The sequence below is a fragment of the Copadichromis virginalis genome, linkage group LG5, assembly GCF_057382275.1.
Source record: "Copadichromis virginalis isolate Kocher_CV1m ecotype Utaka linkage group LG5, C_Virginalis_male_GT1.1, whole genome shotgun sequence".
NCBI classification, from domain to species: domain Eukaryota; kingdom Metazoa; phylum Chordata; class Actinopteri; order Cichliformes; family Cichlidae; genus Copadichromis; species Copadichromis virginalis.
Genome location: NC_140622.1, coordinates 22,739,613 through 22,755,561, shown reverse-complemented (window position 1 = coordinate 22,755,561; position 15,949 = coordinate 22,739,613). Strand labels below are relative to the sequence as shown.

Sequence of the window (15,949 nt, the reverse complement as noted above, 5' to 3'; positions counted from 1 at the left end):
GCAGGTAATCTAGAGCAGGCCAATGAAGAGCTGCGAGCTGTCATCAAGAAAATTTGGAAGAGAACCAGCATGAAGCTGCTGGATCAAGTGGTGCCTCCTGCTGGTGGTTAGTGGAATTAACATCACAGACACCTTCATGTCCTCTGTTTGACACACAAATCAGCCTAAAGCAGCCTGCAGAAAACACACACACACAAACCATATGCTTCCATGCTGTTCACATATAATTACTCCAAACAGGTATTTTGTAACCAAGTCCTTAAATAAACCTAACACTCACGCTCACACTGAGACAGTGTCACATATAAATAAGGCTATATTGTGCTGTTTCTGCTTTGTTCATCTTCTCCCTGTTGTCCCCTCAGCAGTATGTCTTTTTTAGTCTGTGTGTATTCAGTACACACTGCTCCCTCCCGCCTGCCCTGGATGCTGATGGAGGCCACTGACTATCTGCTGGGCTTTGGGCTTGCATGGCCTTATAGACCACTGTGCAAGAGCATGCTTCGTCTTTCTCTCCAACATCTCTGTCCTTCCTTCTTTATCTGTTTCTTGTCTCTACTCTCTCTCTTCTGTCTTTTTTTTTTTACTGCCTGAGCTTTTTTTCTTCTCATACTTTTGTATCTCTGTGTCCAAAACTTTGAAAACACTTCAGAATATTCTGAAGCAGTTCTGTTTTAGGGTGGTGGCATGGAACTAGTGTTGCCTCTCTCTCTGATCTCTGTCCCCAGCGTGCTTGTTCAAAGTGATTCAGACCCCTGCTTCAGAATGATTCTCACACACTCGTACATGCTTTTTAAATTCAAAAAATGGCAGAATATACATGCAAGAACACAAGCTTTGAGTACAGTATTTAGAAAAAAAAGCATACATAATATTATGTAGGGGCATACATGAGCACAAGCATATGAAATTACACACCGACATGTATGATGCATACTGTAGTTTTGCTTGCTTGCATGTGCTAAAGCAGTTAAAAAACATTCAATAGCATCCTTTGACATCCAAGAAAGATTTAGAAAAGAAAATTTAAGAAAAATTTGAACAAATTAATCAAGTGGCCTAAATGGAAAAATTGTTTTTGATACACATTTAAAAATTGAAAAGCCTTTCTGTTTTCCTGTCATGATTAACTGAACAGAATTAAAATTGTTCATTAATTTCCAATGAGCTCAAATGCTCTTGTTGATCTTCTCTTGAAGAAGAAAAGACTTTCTGCAGAGCAATAGTAATCATTTAAAGTTTTATCAGTCCTTTTAATGTTGCAGGTGTTTGAACACAAATTCCTCCAATTAAATCATCCACAAGTCAGACATACTTACATACATGTAATCTCACAGAAATACACACATGAAGACATGTTGGGATATGTTCATTCTCTGTCCTTTCTGATACACAGCAAATGATCCTATTTGGTACATAATGAGGTAAAGTATACACACCATCAAAATGGATTTATAACATTTGGTTAGAAATCATTTGGTTGGTGGAGGTTAAAAAGTGCCTCGCTATTCTTAAGTTCTAAGGTGGTGAACCCCCACCACCCATAGACGAGGGAAGAGAAGAGTCTTTCCCTCTCTCTCCCAGGGTACTGTGTGTTGCTGACATAGGAAGCATTTGTGTGGTCTGTTCACTCAGATGATGAGGTAACCGTGGGGAAGTTCTATGCCACCTTCCTGATACAGGACTACTTTAGGAAATTCAAGAAACGTAAAGAGGAAGGCCTGGTGGGTGCACACCCTTCCCAGAACAACACAGCCATTGCTTTACAGGTGAGTCTTACGACACTCAAGTGTGTTTCTGACAACGTGAGACGGGCTGTTGAGACCTTTGTTAAAATGGATGAATGAATGAACTTTGTTAAATCTGATATACATCTCTGTGCATTTCATTCAAAACTCATCAAGAGTGCTGATGTTATGGTTTGTGATCCAGCAGGACGTTCATGATCTTGGTGTACAGTATGATTCTGTGATTTATGTTTCTCTTGTGTGAATTTAGTACTTGTGTCTTCTGTGTCTCAAAAAAATAGCTAGATGTTGATGTTAAGTGCACATCACTGTCTTCAGCCACCATTGCATGTATTTTCTGTGCATCACAGTCCACGACTCATGAATTTCACATGCAAAGCTTGTTGCAGTTTCTGTTACCTTATATCGTATGATATATGGCGTCAGTATAGTCCCATATATCACTGTCAGACAAAAACATGACCAACTAGTTTCTTTATATTTAACTTTTTCTATGTATTCTGCTATTATATAGATCTACAAAGAAAAGAGTGAGAAGAAAATTATATTTTTACATTATTTACATTTTATTTTTTTCATCCAACTAGTGGAAAATATTTCAGAGGGAAAAAAAGGGACTGAAAGGGCTACAAAACAACATCAGCAAAAGTAAAAGCGAAATATACGAATAAATACTTTTTTGGAGTAATGTTAAGTAATTTGGAAGTGTAAAAGTAAAGTAAAGTAGTGCAGTAATGAGTACATACAAAAATGATTTAATTTAAAGAAAAAACATAAAAATGGGAAGGTAAGTTAATAGCAGAATAAAAATGAAGATAAATAAAAAAGTAAAACGAATCAATTATATAATTACATGCAATGCTTTCACCTGAAATGTAAATTGCTCTCTTTTTCCAAATTAATAAGATGTTTAAGAAATTGGAATCCAGTCATTTTAGGCACCACACAGTCAACATAATCTCCCGTTCTTGGTGATAGGAAGGCAACTGCAGCAATCAAATTCTTTGAGTTGTTGATTTCTCTTTCTGTCAAGTTTTATTTGACAAATTGCAATCATTGCAGTGAAAATCGAATACTAAACACAACATATGGGTGATTGAACATACATTTTTCTATATTTAACTCAAGAAATAGCCATGAATCACATTTTTTTATTCATATTAAATTACTTCCTGCAGTACTCAAAGTATTCCCAGTATGTGACAGAAGCATATCTGGAATCTACCGAAGGCTACATTCAGGAGAGCACATCTGCCTGTCTCTGTGTTCTCATCTCTCACAGTCTGAAAGTACTGTAAGTGTCAGGTGTTGTACAGCACAGGTGCGTGTATGTTCAGTATGTGTGGTGGTTGTGCCTGTATGATGTCAGAGTTCGCACTGTGAGTTTTAAGATGAAGGTCACAACCATAGCTCTTAGCCTTGTTGTTGTCATGGTTCCAGGCTGGCCTTCGTACGCTGCATGATATTGGGCCTGAAATTCGCCGGGCGATATCATGTGATCTGCAGGATGACGAACTAATAGACTTTATTCCAGAGGAAGACGAGGAAATTTATAGGGTAACTGATTCAAATTTACACAAAGGGAAATGTTTGTGCTTGTAAATATTAATTCTTGTTCATGGAAAGGTACGTGTGAAAAAGCTAGCTGTAGATGGAAATGGAGTAGGAAGCATTTAGCAGCTAAATCTGTAGCAGAAGCATTAGCTTCAGATTTTATATCTGCAATATGTAAGTTTTTTTTCTTCTAATGAGTTCATTTTGCTTTATTATGTTTCTTCTCCATTTCAGTTCCAACAATCTAAACAGTGTTTTGTTTTGCTCGCACATCATGCCATGTACCAGCTTCCTAACTTACTTTTGCACATATATTTTTCTTAAACAATATCAGCCCTCAGACTTAACATCAATAGCATTTGTCTTGTAAGAAGGAGAAATGCTGGTGGTTTTACTGTGAGTGTTCCTTCACAGCGTAATGGTGGACTCTTTGGTAACCATCTCATGAATGGTGGTCATCGGCGATCCAATGGGCATCAAACCAATGCCACTCAGCGCCCTCTGCAAGTGCAGCCTCCACCTCACTACGCCCACATGGAGCAGCCAGTAGGACGCCTGTCTAGAGCCAATGCAATGTCCCATCCCAACCACCATCATCACCACCACCACCATCATCACCACCGCCACCACAACTCCTACGGAAAGTCTCCCAAATCTACCAACATAAACCTCAACAATGCCAACGTGTCCAGTCTTCCCAACGGAGGACACCATCGCTACTACGAACACGCACCTCCCAATGGCTATCCAGGTCTACGCAGCTCCTATTATGATTACGACAAGCCACGGACACCCCAGGGTCAAAGGTATCCACACAGTGATCATTATGTCATGTTGCAGAATTAGATCAAACAATATAGAGTGAAAGTGGATTTATATAAATTTATATAAACCTGAAGCTCCATTCACACCCTGTTGTTGTATCCTTTGTCTCTGGCACATTTTATTTGGCAGTGTGTACTTACTCCCATTACGCGTCAAATGTTGCAATTACATGTGGACTAAACATGTAAAATATTACGTCACATCAAGACGTGCTCAACATGGACTGTTGCAGCAGGAATTTCAATACTGTCTGAACTAACTCATCTGTAAGAAAATCTTTGTAGAAAAGTCAGATACCACGTTTGTATGAATGTAATTACAAGTGTATGTTACAATGAATTTGATAATTATGGAAGAACATATAGCACTAACACATATTAAGAGGTGTCCTTGTCTTCATTTCTGCCCAGTGATAGTCACGAAGAGACTTCTTATGGTGTACAACAACACATAAGAGGATTTATTTTTAAAAACATCACTGTGGTTATTCACTGTGTGAGTGCTTGCTGTTGTCAGACATCGATGGACAATACTGCTACTGTGTTTTTCCACAGGCAGATTCTTATCAGACTTTTCCATTACATTAGCCTCTACTGGAAACTTCATTCCACCATGCATCATAAGCCTACTCTTGTACTGACACTTAATTTGTGACCAGTAGCACATTTTTCTTCTGATTTCCCATCTTCTGTTTAAACTACATTCTCCAGTATTGGGCCTGTTTTTCCTTAGTGCCCAAGAAGTTTGGGGGACAATTTCATTGCTTCCTCTTTATGAAAAAGAAATGATTCTCAGATTGTTTCTTATCTTAAAGGTAGATAATGAAATTGTCAGCCGACAGTGGAGTCATCGCCGTCACTCTCTGTTCTCCTTGTACATATATATGAGAATGCTGTATATGCTTCATATACTGTATGATATATATGTCACACTTTCTTCACCCAGTTTCCTGTGTTCTCTCCTTCTCCCTTTCTCCTTCCTAACTAAATTCTTTCTCTTGGCCATCCCTGTGCTTTCTTGGACAGAAGGCGCTACTATGAGACCTATGTTAGGTATGTTGTTTTTCTAGGTTTGGTTCCAGCAATGTGTCTCAACAGCAAAAGAAGGACTTTTGTTTCATTTTGACTTGGTTTTGGAAATTGTTGCATCCTTGCTAAGTCAGTGTTTCACATTACATGCTGGCCAGTCATTTTGCTTTCCTAGTTGTTATGGCACAGTTGTGTTTATGCATTGTTGGATAAATAATAGAGAAATGAATGTGAGTGGTCAGCATTGTGCTGAGAGCAGCCCTGCTTAATGCATGTGTAAAAGTGATGCGCTTGCTTTAAAGGACTACCCAGATGCTTGAAGACAGGGGAGTGTATGAGAATGTTTGAAATGAAGTGAGTGAAAATCACTACTTGTGTCCACTTCTTCTGTTTAGTGCACATTTCCCGCAACACTGCATATAGTTAACGTCATGACTTACTAGAAAGAGATGTGTTTTAATTAAAGTAGTGAATGTCAAAGTGGATGGGGTGTTTACATGGCAGAGATAACCCACGACTTCTGTTTGTCTTGGTTTGGTTGTAAAAGGGTGGTCTCTTGAATTGCTGCCCCCTGTAGGCTTGTGTCTGCATGGCAGTGCATGGCAGTATAGCAGTAACCCCCATAACGACAGTAACAGTGTGCACGCTCTAACCCCTCTGCCCTGGCTCTTTCACAGGTCCCACAGAGGGGATGGTCGCCATCCCACCATCCGAAGGGAGGAGGAGTTTGATGAAGACCATTTCTCCGGGGAGTATTACAGCGGGGAGGAGTTTTATGAAGATGACAGTATGCTGTCAGGGGACAGGTAACAGTCTTTTCACAGTTTTGCAGTTTGCAGTTGCAATTTCATTCTGACTTGGCTAGAAATTTATTCCAAAGGTGTTTTGGATAATGGATCCCATAATGTAATGTTCACCAGGTATCAGAACAGCGACACGGAGTATGAGACTCCCAAAGGCTACCATCATCCTGACAGTTACTACGATGATGATGAGCAGCCTCTCTACCGCGACTCACGGAGGTCACCAAAGAGAAGATTGCTTCCTGCAACACCTCAAGGTATATTATGACCATCATTTATATATAAAAGATAGACATGGCTTTCTTCTCTGAAAGTGGAGGCTGATATTTGAATGCATTCTTTCTAATGGCCAGTAGGGGGCAAAAAGGAGTCAATTAGAAAAATAAGCATTATGCTCAAAAAAATCTTTCTCAATCAGTCTACACTCTCAGTAATGACTTTATTTAACACGGCCTGATGTTCATTTAGTCAGTTATGGTTTGATATAGAGTAAGCAGACAGGAAAGAAGGGTATGCTTTAGGGTATTCTTATTGTGTGATTGTCGCTACAGTAATAGTGTCCTTGGTTTTTGGTCAGATCCTTCCCTTTCATGTGGGCTCTGGTTCCAAAAAAGTAAGGTGGCTAAAATATTAAAATTGTTCATCCTATAAAAACAGCCTGTGATTGTCGTCCTCCTTGACCTGGTGCCATGTGTCAATGTTAAATATTGTAGAAAGCTTTTACGTGAGGCACACCCCTCTTTGCTTTTCATTTCTTCATAGCTTGTTATTACATTGTACATTAGTACATTGATCAGAGCATAGATTTTCTTAATATCTGAAATTATTAAAGTGGCAAATGTTAATCCTCTATCCAGTTAAGGTGATTTTAATAGATGAGCAACATAAAAATAGCTGTGTGGGGTTTTTTGTGTGCTTGTGGACAAACCTCACAAAGCTGTAGTTTTCTTTTAAAGGTTGTACATGTACACAAACTTTGCTTTTTGTTCGTTTTATTGTATTGTATTACTCGTATGTTTGAATTTCTCTCATTGTTTCTAAGTTAATGCTCACTGCTCTACTCTGGATTAATTCAGGTAATAGAAGGCCATCCTTCAACTTTGAGTGTCTGCGCAGACAAAGTAGCCATGATGAGCTTCCACATCAGCGTACTGCTCTACCACTGCACCTTATGCAGCACCAGGTAACACAGACATTCTTTAAGTTACATTTTTGGCCTTGGGTGGAGTGACATTTGTTAGTAAGTTGCAGATTGCATCAGCTTTCTTAAATTAATTGCTAAATATCACAGAAAACTGTTGAATCGAGATACTACACAGCTATGAAATAGCAGCAAACAGAACTGCTTCCCAAGTGGGTGGCACAGTTTAACTATACTTCAAGTCACTTTTGTGTTCCACCGTCAAAATCCTCCTTCTTCACCCATCAGGTTATGGCTGTAGCAGGGCTGGACTCTAGCAGAGCCCATCGCCTCTCCCCAACCCGCTCCACCCGTTCTTGGGCCACACCCCCTGCCACACCGGCCAGTAAAGACCAGTCACCATACTACACCCCTCTCATACGTGTGGAACACCCACACAGGGAGAGTGTTGTTGGTAGCCAAGTGTCTGTGCGCAAGAGCTCCTGGTACACAGACGATCCCGAGTTCTCCCAGAGAACGTACTCACCTGTGCACCTGCAGGTTCCTCCGGAGTACCATAACCAGTACCACCAGAAAAGAGGCAGTGCAACAAGCCTTGTGGAAGCGGTGAGTTTAAGGCTGTTTGGTGGAATAGTTACTGGAAATTTTGCATGACCTGGGCTTTGATCTCACAAGCACATTTTCAGATTTATTGTGTCATCTGAACAAAACACAAAACACAGTCCTAAAAAAATCCACACTGAGATATTTTTCTTCAAATTCCTCCGAACAGGTTTTGATATCAGAAGGACTTGGGAGATATGCCAAGGATCCCAAGTTTGTCGCTGCCACAAAGCACGAGATAGCAGATGCATGTGAGATGACGATAGATGAGATGGAGAGTGCAGCCAGCCACCTGCTGAATGGAGGAATGTCCCCGGGTATCAATGGGGTAAATGTGTTTCCCCTTCTGACTCCAAGGGATTATGAACTGCCGGACACCGCAGCCAGCTACAGTGATGAAGAGCCAGAGACAGAACCCAGAGGTCCTTACGAGGAGGACCTGGCAGACGAGATGATCTGCATCACAACTTTATAGCAGAGGCTGGAGGATTCTGCACATTAGGACCCTTATAGATTTGCGAAAATTTAAAAGAAATGCATCTGTTGGCTCTGACCCAAAGAAGTGCCTTTAAAGTGAAGAGAAAAGGCATAGGGATGAGAGACACACAAGTCCTGTTCGTTTAATTGTTCTCCACCTGCCAGCCGTGGAGGTCACAGCACAGAGCCAGTTACCATTCCTGTTGAGCACAGAGGGACAGACTGGATCTTCCTTCCAAAGGCTTTGACCTGATGGTAATATACAGGTTCTGCCTGCAGCCAGTCAAAGACAATAACGCTGATGCCAGTGAAAGAGATGGACCAACTGGCAAAGGTGTGAGATGCTCTAGAGGGTGGGTCTCTAAGGGTGATGACAATCAGATGTTCGATGTCATTACCTCAGTCACTTTTTTAAGGTTTGGCATATCATGCAAGTTTTCAATGCAAGCATAGAAAGGCATATCTCCTCACATAGTTTTTAGAATAACTCGACCCCTTTGTCGTTAGCGCAGATCGTTTAAAGATCGCTAGAGCTGAGTGAAATAGTGAGATAGAGAGCTGAGTTGCACCAGATTATGCAGGAACTAACAGTCCTACTTATAGCATCATTCAACTTGAGATATGTACTTTTCAAGCAACTAAAGCATTTGTGATAAATGCACTAGCAGGCAGGTTATTTTAACACTTTAGAATAGCCTGATTAATATTTCATAGTTGATATGCTGTAAATTGTATTATATAACAAAAGAAACTTTGTAAAGAGATATTCTATATTTTGTAATTATGTATCATTTAAAAGATCAGCAATATGGACCCTTGTGACTCATGTTATACTATAAAAGCAGACTTGCATTATTTTATTAGGTAAACTGTTCGGATATTTATTTGCTTTTTTTTTTTTGCCAATATGCACCTTTTATTTTGCCTATGACGACAGCATTCTTTAGAGGTTCTGCTTATGTGGCGACACTACCGCACAAGATATGCTTTGTTTCCTTAGCATAGGAGTACACTTGTTACTTCATCAAACCGACAATGGAGCATTTTTAGAAGGCAAGCCTCAAGGATCCAGTGCTGAAATTTCTCACAGATGTGACGAACACATTTGTTTGCATATTTTGTGCACAGTATTTTAAAATGCGTAGTGCATTAACAATGCTGCTTTTTTCAGTTGGCTTCGGAGTCAAACCTAGGTTTTTGTCAGCCCCTACTGAAATGCCTTTTTGCTGCTGAAAGAACGAAAACTGATAGATGGTAATAACAGGGATAAATTAACACTTTCAAAGCTCATGCTGGGAATTTCACTCTTTGTTGGTCATGGCAGGGTTTCGTTAGACCTTTGTACCGAATCTTAGCTATCACATCTTAGCCTTCATGCTGTATGTGGAGAGGGCTTAGGTGGCAGAAGACACATGCACACATCCAAGGGCCGGAAACAGCCCCAACATGTGTTCTAGGTGAAAGTACTGAGGGTGTCCTGGTGTCAGGATGCTGCAGAGAGGCAAAGCAATACTAACCCCCACACCCCCAACCTTTCTTTCTCAGCCTCCCTGGTTCCTGCGTATAGTATACCTCGTTAGGCATTGGTGAAGACATATCATTGTCACAGCTTATCTGTTTGTCCCAGTATCCCACAGTGGATTCGTTGAGATTAACTAGGGCTGAACGTGGATTTTAGTGTGACTGTATGAAAATGAATGGCAAACCCCACACTGGGTACGTTTAAATAAAGGAGTAGCTGGAGCCCACAAGTTTAAAAACACAAGGCAACAAAATATCTTTTAACCATTCATCATCCGTTTTTCTCTTGCATAAAGATACTGGACTAAATAAATTGAGGTGGGCTATTTCAGGCGTTACCATAGAGCGTTTAAGGGTTAATGTGACCTGCTGTTGTAGGCGAGTGCATACTGTACTCTAATTCAACCGAATACTGTCATGAAAATGTAGGTTTTCCATTTTGTGTGCACATTGAAAGGGCTCTTTGAATTGTTTGTGAGTAAAAAAAAAAAAAGTGTTGTAGTCCTTTTGTTGATAACTGTCATAAAAAGGACCAATGCACATAAAAGGCACATTGTACTATTCGTAGCAATTACAGTACTGATGAACTGAAGATATGCATTATTTTGTAAACACTTTTAAAAGTTGTGTTAAACTAAAGATTAAAAGAACTTACTTTTACCTCATGTCAGGGATTCCTGAAAAAAGAAAAAAAGAATATAATGATTTGGTTCAGTCTACCAATGGTATTTAAATATTAGCACATAGCTGTTTGTCTTTGCACAAGTAACTGTATAGTGCTTTTTGTTTCTCCCTTTTCTAAACAGATTTGTGTATTAAGGTGAGACAATTTTGTACTTTTTGTGACTGTGTGTATGGTTTAGTGGAATCTATATTTGTCATTTACACCTCACCTCATAATGCTGGGAATGAAAGAGTATTAAAAACATTTTTCAAGGTGCACTGTTCCTCTGTTTTGCAGGTAGGAGAAAAAATAAAATGATCAAGTACCAGTTTACAGAGAAACACATGTTGATTTGAACGTTTCTATTAGTTTTCTTCATCTTGTTATGATTATAATTACTATTACTACTATTAATGTTCAGAAAGCTGTATTAAAATAGAAGATAATGTAATATATGTACAATATGGAAAGACCCATGGTAATGTTCTCTACTTGAAAGTCTTGATATCTGCTCCTTAATGTTTTTATTGAGTAAACATCTTTTCTCTTAGTAGCAAATGCTTTACTATAACCCTCTAGGTTTTGTATCAATACATTTTTTGTATTTTTTATTTTATTTTATTTTGGCCTTGATTTTCTTTGAATCGATACTGATATTTTATTTTCTATTGATCATCATTGAATAAACTTATGCTGAAATGCTGTTCTAATCTCTTTGCATTCTACACTTTTTAGCAGACAGACAGTTGCTGTGAGTGTCGCCTCGCAAATAAAAACAAATAATTCAAACGCATAACTTCACTGACGTTTGTGTAATGTGACAGAAGACGTCTGCAAAATGAATTTTTACAAGCATGTTGCATTTGCACATTTCAGGAAGGAGACACTTTGTTTATCTCCACAGTTGTTGTCGCCTCCGATGCCTCATCGTCCTCCCATGGCTCTTTCCCGCACATCAGGAAGGGTACAGCGTATTTACGGAACTAAAGGAAACATATATCACAGTCTATTATTGTAAGTCAATAATAACATTTCTGATTTATCAGCATATACAGTAGAAACTATGTACATTAGATAGGCTTTTAGATTGTAGGTTATATCATATACAACAAAACAAACACTAACAGTGATATTAAAGTGTGACAAAATAAAAATAACTTTTAAAATGTAACTCATTGCCAACCCTACACATATGCTTTATAAAGAGAGTATAAACATATAATAAGGCTTTTGTAAGCACAGAAATATGCATTTAAGAAAAACATACATGTCTGTAACTACAACCCCTCCTGTGTGTCTATTGTGTCTATTGAAAATATGTTTTACTGGCTTTATGGGAGAATTGATCATATGTGAAGGTAACTGTAAAATTAAAAATAAACAAAAATAGACTCTAAACCCTTTGCTCGTTTTAAACTGGGGTGAAATGGTTTATTTACTGTAGACAAATTTAAAATTTTCTCATTAAAACTGGAATATTCAACGTAAAATATATCAAATCTGTAAGTTATATAATACCAACAGAAACAGTGTTGTATTTATTCCTGTATTTCCTGAATAGCTGTGTAATACATTTTATCCCCACTGGGTGGTGCTCATGTGACGGAAAAAAGTTGATTCACTAGTTCCCCTCAATGTGTTTACCATATCTGGCTGAATACAATTATTACCTGCTTATTGAGGTAGATATAGATGATGGGATTGTACACAGTGCTGCTCTTGGCCAGATAAACAGGCACTGTGCCCACCAGAGGATGAATCTTCACATCTGGGTTGTACACCACAAGCATGGCCAGGGTGGCATACGGCATCCAGCTGATCAGAAATGTCAGGACCATCAGGATCACCATGGACGCCACCTTCATCTCCCCTTTAGCCACTGCGCCACCTTCCACACAAGCCATCTTTGATACCTGTAAAATGGTGTGTTACTGATAAGATAAGAGATAAGATAAGATAAGATAGAACTTTATTAATCCCTCGGGTGGGTTCCTCTGGGAAATTCGACTTCCAAAAAAAGCACAGCAACGACCGAAGTTACAGTTACAGAACTGTTATATATATATATATATATATATATATATATATATATATACACACACACACACACACATATATAAATACAGAGACAAATATAAATAAAATATACAAAGGGGATAAATAGAATAAATAGGAATAAAAAATAAAAAATGATAGGGTCACTAAAGACATTTAGAGAGGAAACATCTCTGCAGTAAGATTCAAGACTGAACTGAAAGTGACAAGAAGCCCCAGCTAGACACTAAACACTTTACTGAACAGGATTAGAATTTTAAAAAAGCTGGTAAGAACTGATTTAACCTTTAAAAAACAGAAAAATAAAACACAGTATCATAAAGTTTACACACTTCTTATCAGAGGTGGGACCAAGTCATTGTTTTGCAAGTCTCAAGTCAAGTCTCAAGTAATGTCAGGCAAGTCAGAGTCGAGTCTCAAGTCACTGGTGTAAAAGTCCGAGTCAAGTCACAAGTCTGAAATTTTGAATTTCAAGTCCTTTCGAATCGTTAAAAAAAACGAAAAAAAGCATGTTGCAGTTATGCTAAATGTAAATGTTAGACCATGTAATTTTAAAATCTGTGTTTTTCTCAACACATGACAAAATAGTGAACTTAGAAAATATACACAAATTGTGAAATTGCACCTCTTTAAAATGCAGCTCAATTAAACTTAGCTCCAAGAATAATTTTCACCGACAGTTCTGAGATAAGCTGCATGTTATTCTTGGATGCGGTTGTAGGACCGGCTTTAAAATCGCATGACAAAAATATCATACACATTAAAAAAAACTGTATCACCAACGTAGCCTGGACAACATTTGCTAGTTAGATGAAGTCAGCTATCTCATCGTAGCATATTTATATGCATATTTATAATTATACGCTTCTTGGAGTGAGTGCATACACTCATGAAGTTTAGTAACTTCAGGTCACTGCAACAAGCCCAGGTACAGTTTACCGACGGATGGGTACAGGACCTTGAAATGCACCGTGTAGAAAGTAAAGACCATCGTACCTATCATAAGTTTACCAGTCTCACAAATCGTCATCATAAATATACATTCGTTAACCGTTTATTAATAGGACCTTTGAGCTCAACGGTAATTAATTAGTAGTGGAAATAATTTCTGGTAGCGTCACAGAAATGTAGCAGTGACAATAATATTGTATGCTGTAATCGCACTGGACAATTAGTGATACAAAAAACCTGTTTTATCCTGTGAATAAAAGTATATGTTTTTGTCAATGTACCATAATAACAGAGGCGAAACGCAATATTGTGTCAGGACAATTCACTATTTATGCACAATAAATAAAGGAGCATAGCGCGACAATTTCTGTTCAGCGCCAGACTTGCTTGTAACCTATATCACCAATTATGTTAAGAAAAATGACGCATTAACTACAACAGCAGACTGACCTTTGTGGAAATGCTTGGAGCAGACTAACATGTGAGCTGGAGGGTTCTGGGACGTTATATTTGATCTTTGAATGGCTGCAATCCAGTCGCGTCTTTGTTACTTCGGAAACATGAACAATTTCTCTTCAAGGACGTAATCCGATAACAACCGATCTCTTTACCCGTCGGCTTCCCGTGGCTGTCATGCGACCGGCTATTGCAGTTAATAATACAACAGCTTCTTGACATTTTTGTGTTTCTTTTTATCGCTGTATAACTGATTTTAATTGAAAGCCTGCGTGCGCTAGTACCTCTTGCCACGAGTTCCCAGAATCCTTTGCGGTTCTACCCGTGAATGACGTCACATTTTCAATCTCTATATAATATGCATGTTAAATTTTATATTTGGGGTAAAATATCAAGTCTTTTCAAGTAAACCGGTTCAAGTCCAATTCAAGTCCCAAGTCATTGGTGTAAAAGTCCAAGTCAAGTCACAAGTCTTAGAACATTTTTTCAAGTCAAGTCTAAAGTCATAAAATTAATGACTCGAGTCTGACTCGAGTCCAAGTCATGTGACTCGAGTCCACACCTCTGCTTCTTATAGTATATTGTCTTTATTGTGAGTAGTATGTGTAGCCTAAAGCTGTCAGTTAAATATGATAAATTTAAAAATAAGAGATTTTACTAGTGATCAGAGTTATAATGTAAATTCAAACACATACTTCCACTGCGCTACAAATCCCGCAGATGACTTTAACACCATAACTTAAAAGTATGTGTGTTATTTTTTCAACGCTATAATAGCTCACCCGGTGTAACGTCCACATTAGCTTGGTGTAGGATACCAGGATGATGGCAAAAGGAACAGCAAAGCACACCGCAAAGTAAACCACGATGTAGGAGACATTTTGAGGGTCTCTGTTGTGCCAGTCTGGCGCACAGGATGTCCCAACACCCTCCAACTCATACCTTCCCCATCCAAACAATGGAGGCAGGTTCCATGTCAGGGACCACAGCCAAGATAATATAACACCTCCAACTGCATGCTTCTTTTGGAAGGTAATTTGTCCCAGTGGCTTACACACCACAAACATCCTCTCCACTGCGATCAGAGCAACGGTGCACAGAGATGTGATACCTAAAATAAATAAATAAGTAAATAAAATAAAATTTGAATTTTCACGGACGCTAGTGGAGGTGAAAGTACTTTTAATGACACTGTACTCCATGTGGTATTCTTTGAACTTACCAAACAAGGACACAGCAAAACCTTCCATCACACAGCCTGTTCTGCCCAGGGAAAAGTACCCTTGGGCGTTGTTGACCACAGAAAGCACTCCTCCGGTCATGGCTGTGCCCAGATCAGCCACAGCCATGTTCATTAGAGCATAGTTGAGCGGCTGCCTCAGCTGCTTGTACAGGAGGGATACAATAATCACTGTAGCGTTGAGGGTGATGGCCGGACCAGTAAAAATGGCCATAATGATGGACAGAATGATGTAGCCAGCCCGTGGAAGAGAGGGTTCCCCCTGCGGACCCAGGTAAAAAGAAGCATTTTGCAAAGATCCAGAGTGCTGCATGGATGCAAAACTATAGGAAAAAAAGTGGTATGGTCGTCTTTTCTTCCCTGGAGGTGCTCAGAGTTCAATATCTCACTACTCGAGTGTGACAGTGGAGATTAGACGACTCGAGTCTAAGAATAAATCCTCCAGATCTGGACTTACCAAAGAGTAATTCCTCCAAAATGATGGTCCTTGATCCCCCACCCTTTTCTTAATTGTAAAAGGATTTAAACAGGCAGTGCTTGTTGCTGCGCTCAACCCACTGAGCAAGTACAGAAGAAAAGCAAGACAATACAACAAAAATAAAAATACAATAATATAAGATTATTTGTGACTGCTCCCCCTCACAGAGGACAACTAAATCAGACTGCTGATTTAGTTGTCTGTGAAATGCTTAGAGAGAGGTGTTTCACAACATGTGCTAACTACTGTAATTAGGACTGTGTGCCCCAAAAAGTTGATTCTGTTCATCTAGACGTTGCGTTTTCTGTGGGAGAAACATTTTCTCACTCATCCTAGTGACTTCTTGAGATGAGGACATATATATATTTTTAAAAAAAATCAAACTGTAACTTTTTCAAATATGCA

General features: G+C 39.0%; 2 protein-coding genes across 4 annotated transcripts in view; one reads left to right on the top strand and one right to left on the bottom strand.

Moving 5' to 3' along the window:
• The window catches only part of cacna1da (calcium channel, voltage-dependent, L type, alpha 1D subunit, a), a 63,550-nt gene extending 52,483 nt beyond the window's left edge, over window positions 1–11,067 (top strand). For 2 of the 3 annotated variants that reach the window (XM_085456785.1, XM_085456783.1), the window contains 10 exons: window positions 5–106; window positions 1,636–1,769; window positions 3,189–3,305; window positions 3,717–4,108; window positions 5,153–5,179; window positions 5,833–5,961; window positions 6,076–6,215; window positions 7,035–7,141; window positions 7,388–7,705; window positions 7,872–11,067. In XM_085456785.1, coding sequence (XP_085312911.1) covers window positions 5–106; window positions 1,636–1,769; window positions 3,189–3,305; window positions 3,717–4,108; window positions 5,153–5,179; window positions 5,833–5,961; window positions 6,076–6,215; window positions 7,035–7,141; window positions 7,388–7,705; window positions 7,872–8,177 — 1,772 coding nt within the window. In that variant the 3' untranslated portion in view covers window positions 8,178–11,067. The remainder of the gene's footprint in view (window positions 1–4; window positions 107–1,635; window positions 1,770–3,188; window positions 3,306–3,716; window positions 4,109–5,152; window positions 5,180–5,832; window positions 5,962–6,075; window positions 6,216–7,034; window positions 7,142–7,387; window positions 7,706–7,871) is intronic. The other variant, XM_085456784.1, reaches the window with a different exon arrangement.
• A 120-nt stretch (window positions 11,068–11,187) lies between these two features.
• LOC146709707 (parapinopsin-like) lies at window positions 11,188–15,379 on the bottom strand. Its single transcript, XM_085456786.1, has 4 exons — window positions 15,049–15,379; window positions 14,609–14,937; window positions 12,035–12,277; window positions 11,188–11,347 (listed from the first exon to the last, which is right to left on the bottom strand). Exons 1-4 carry the CDS (start codon window positions 15,377–15,379, stop codon window positions 11,237–11,239), a joined length of 1,014 nt encoding a protein of 337 aa, XP_085312912.1. The 3' UTR covers window positions 11,188–11,236.
• Window positions 15,380–15,949: the final 570 nt, after the last annotated feature.

Bases quoted from the DNA above. Each gene is read 5' to 3' on its own strand.
- LOC146709707 (XM_085456786.1), bottom strand. From the start codon at position 15,379: ATGCAGCACTCTGGATCTTTGCAAAATGCTTCTTTTTACCTGGGTCCG. The intron at 14,938-15,048 runs GTAAGTTCAAAG...TATTTATTTTAG, and splicing joins TTTTGCTGTGTCCTTGTTTG to GTATCACATCTCTGTGCACC. The intron at 11,348-12,034 runs GTAATAATTGTA...TGTTTCCTTTAG, and splicing joins ATATCTACCTCAATAAGCAG to TTCCGTAAATACGCTGTACC.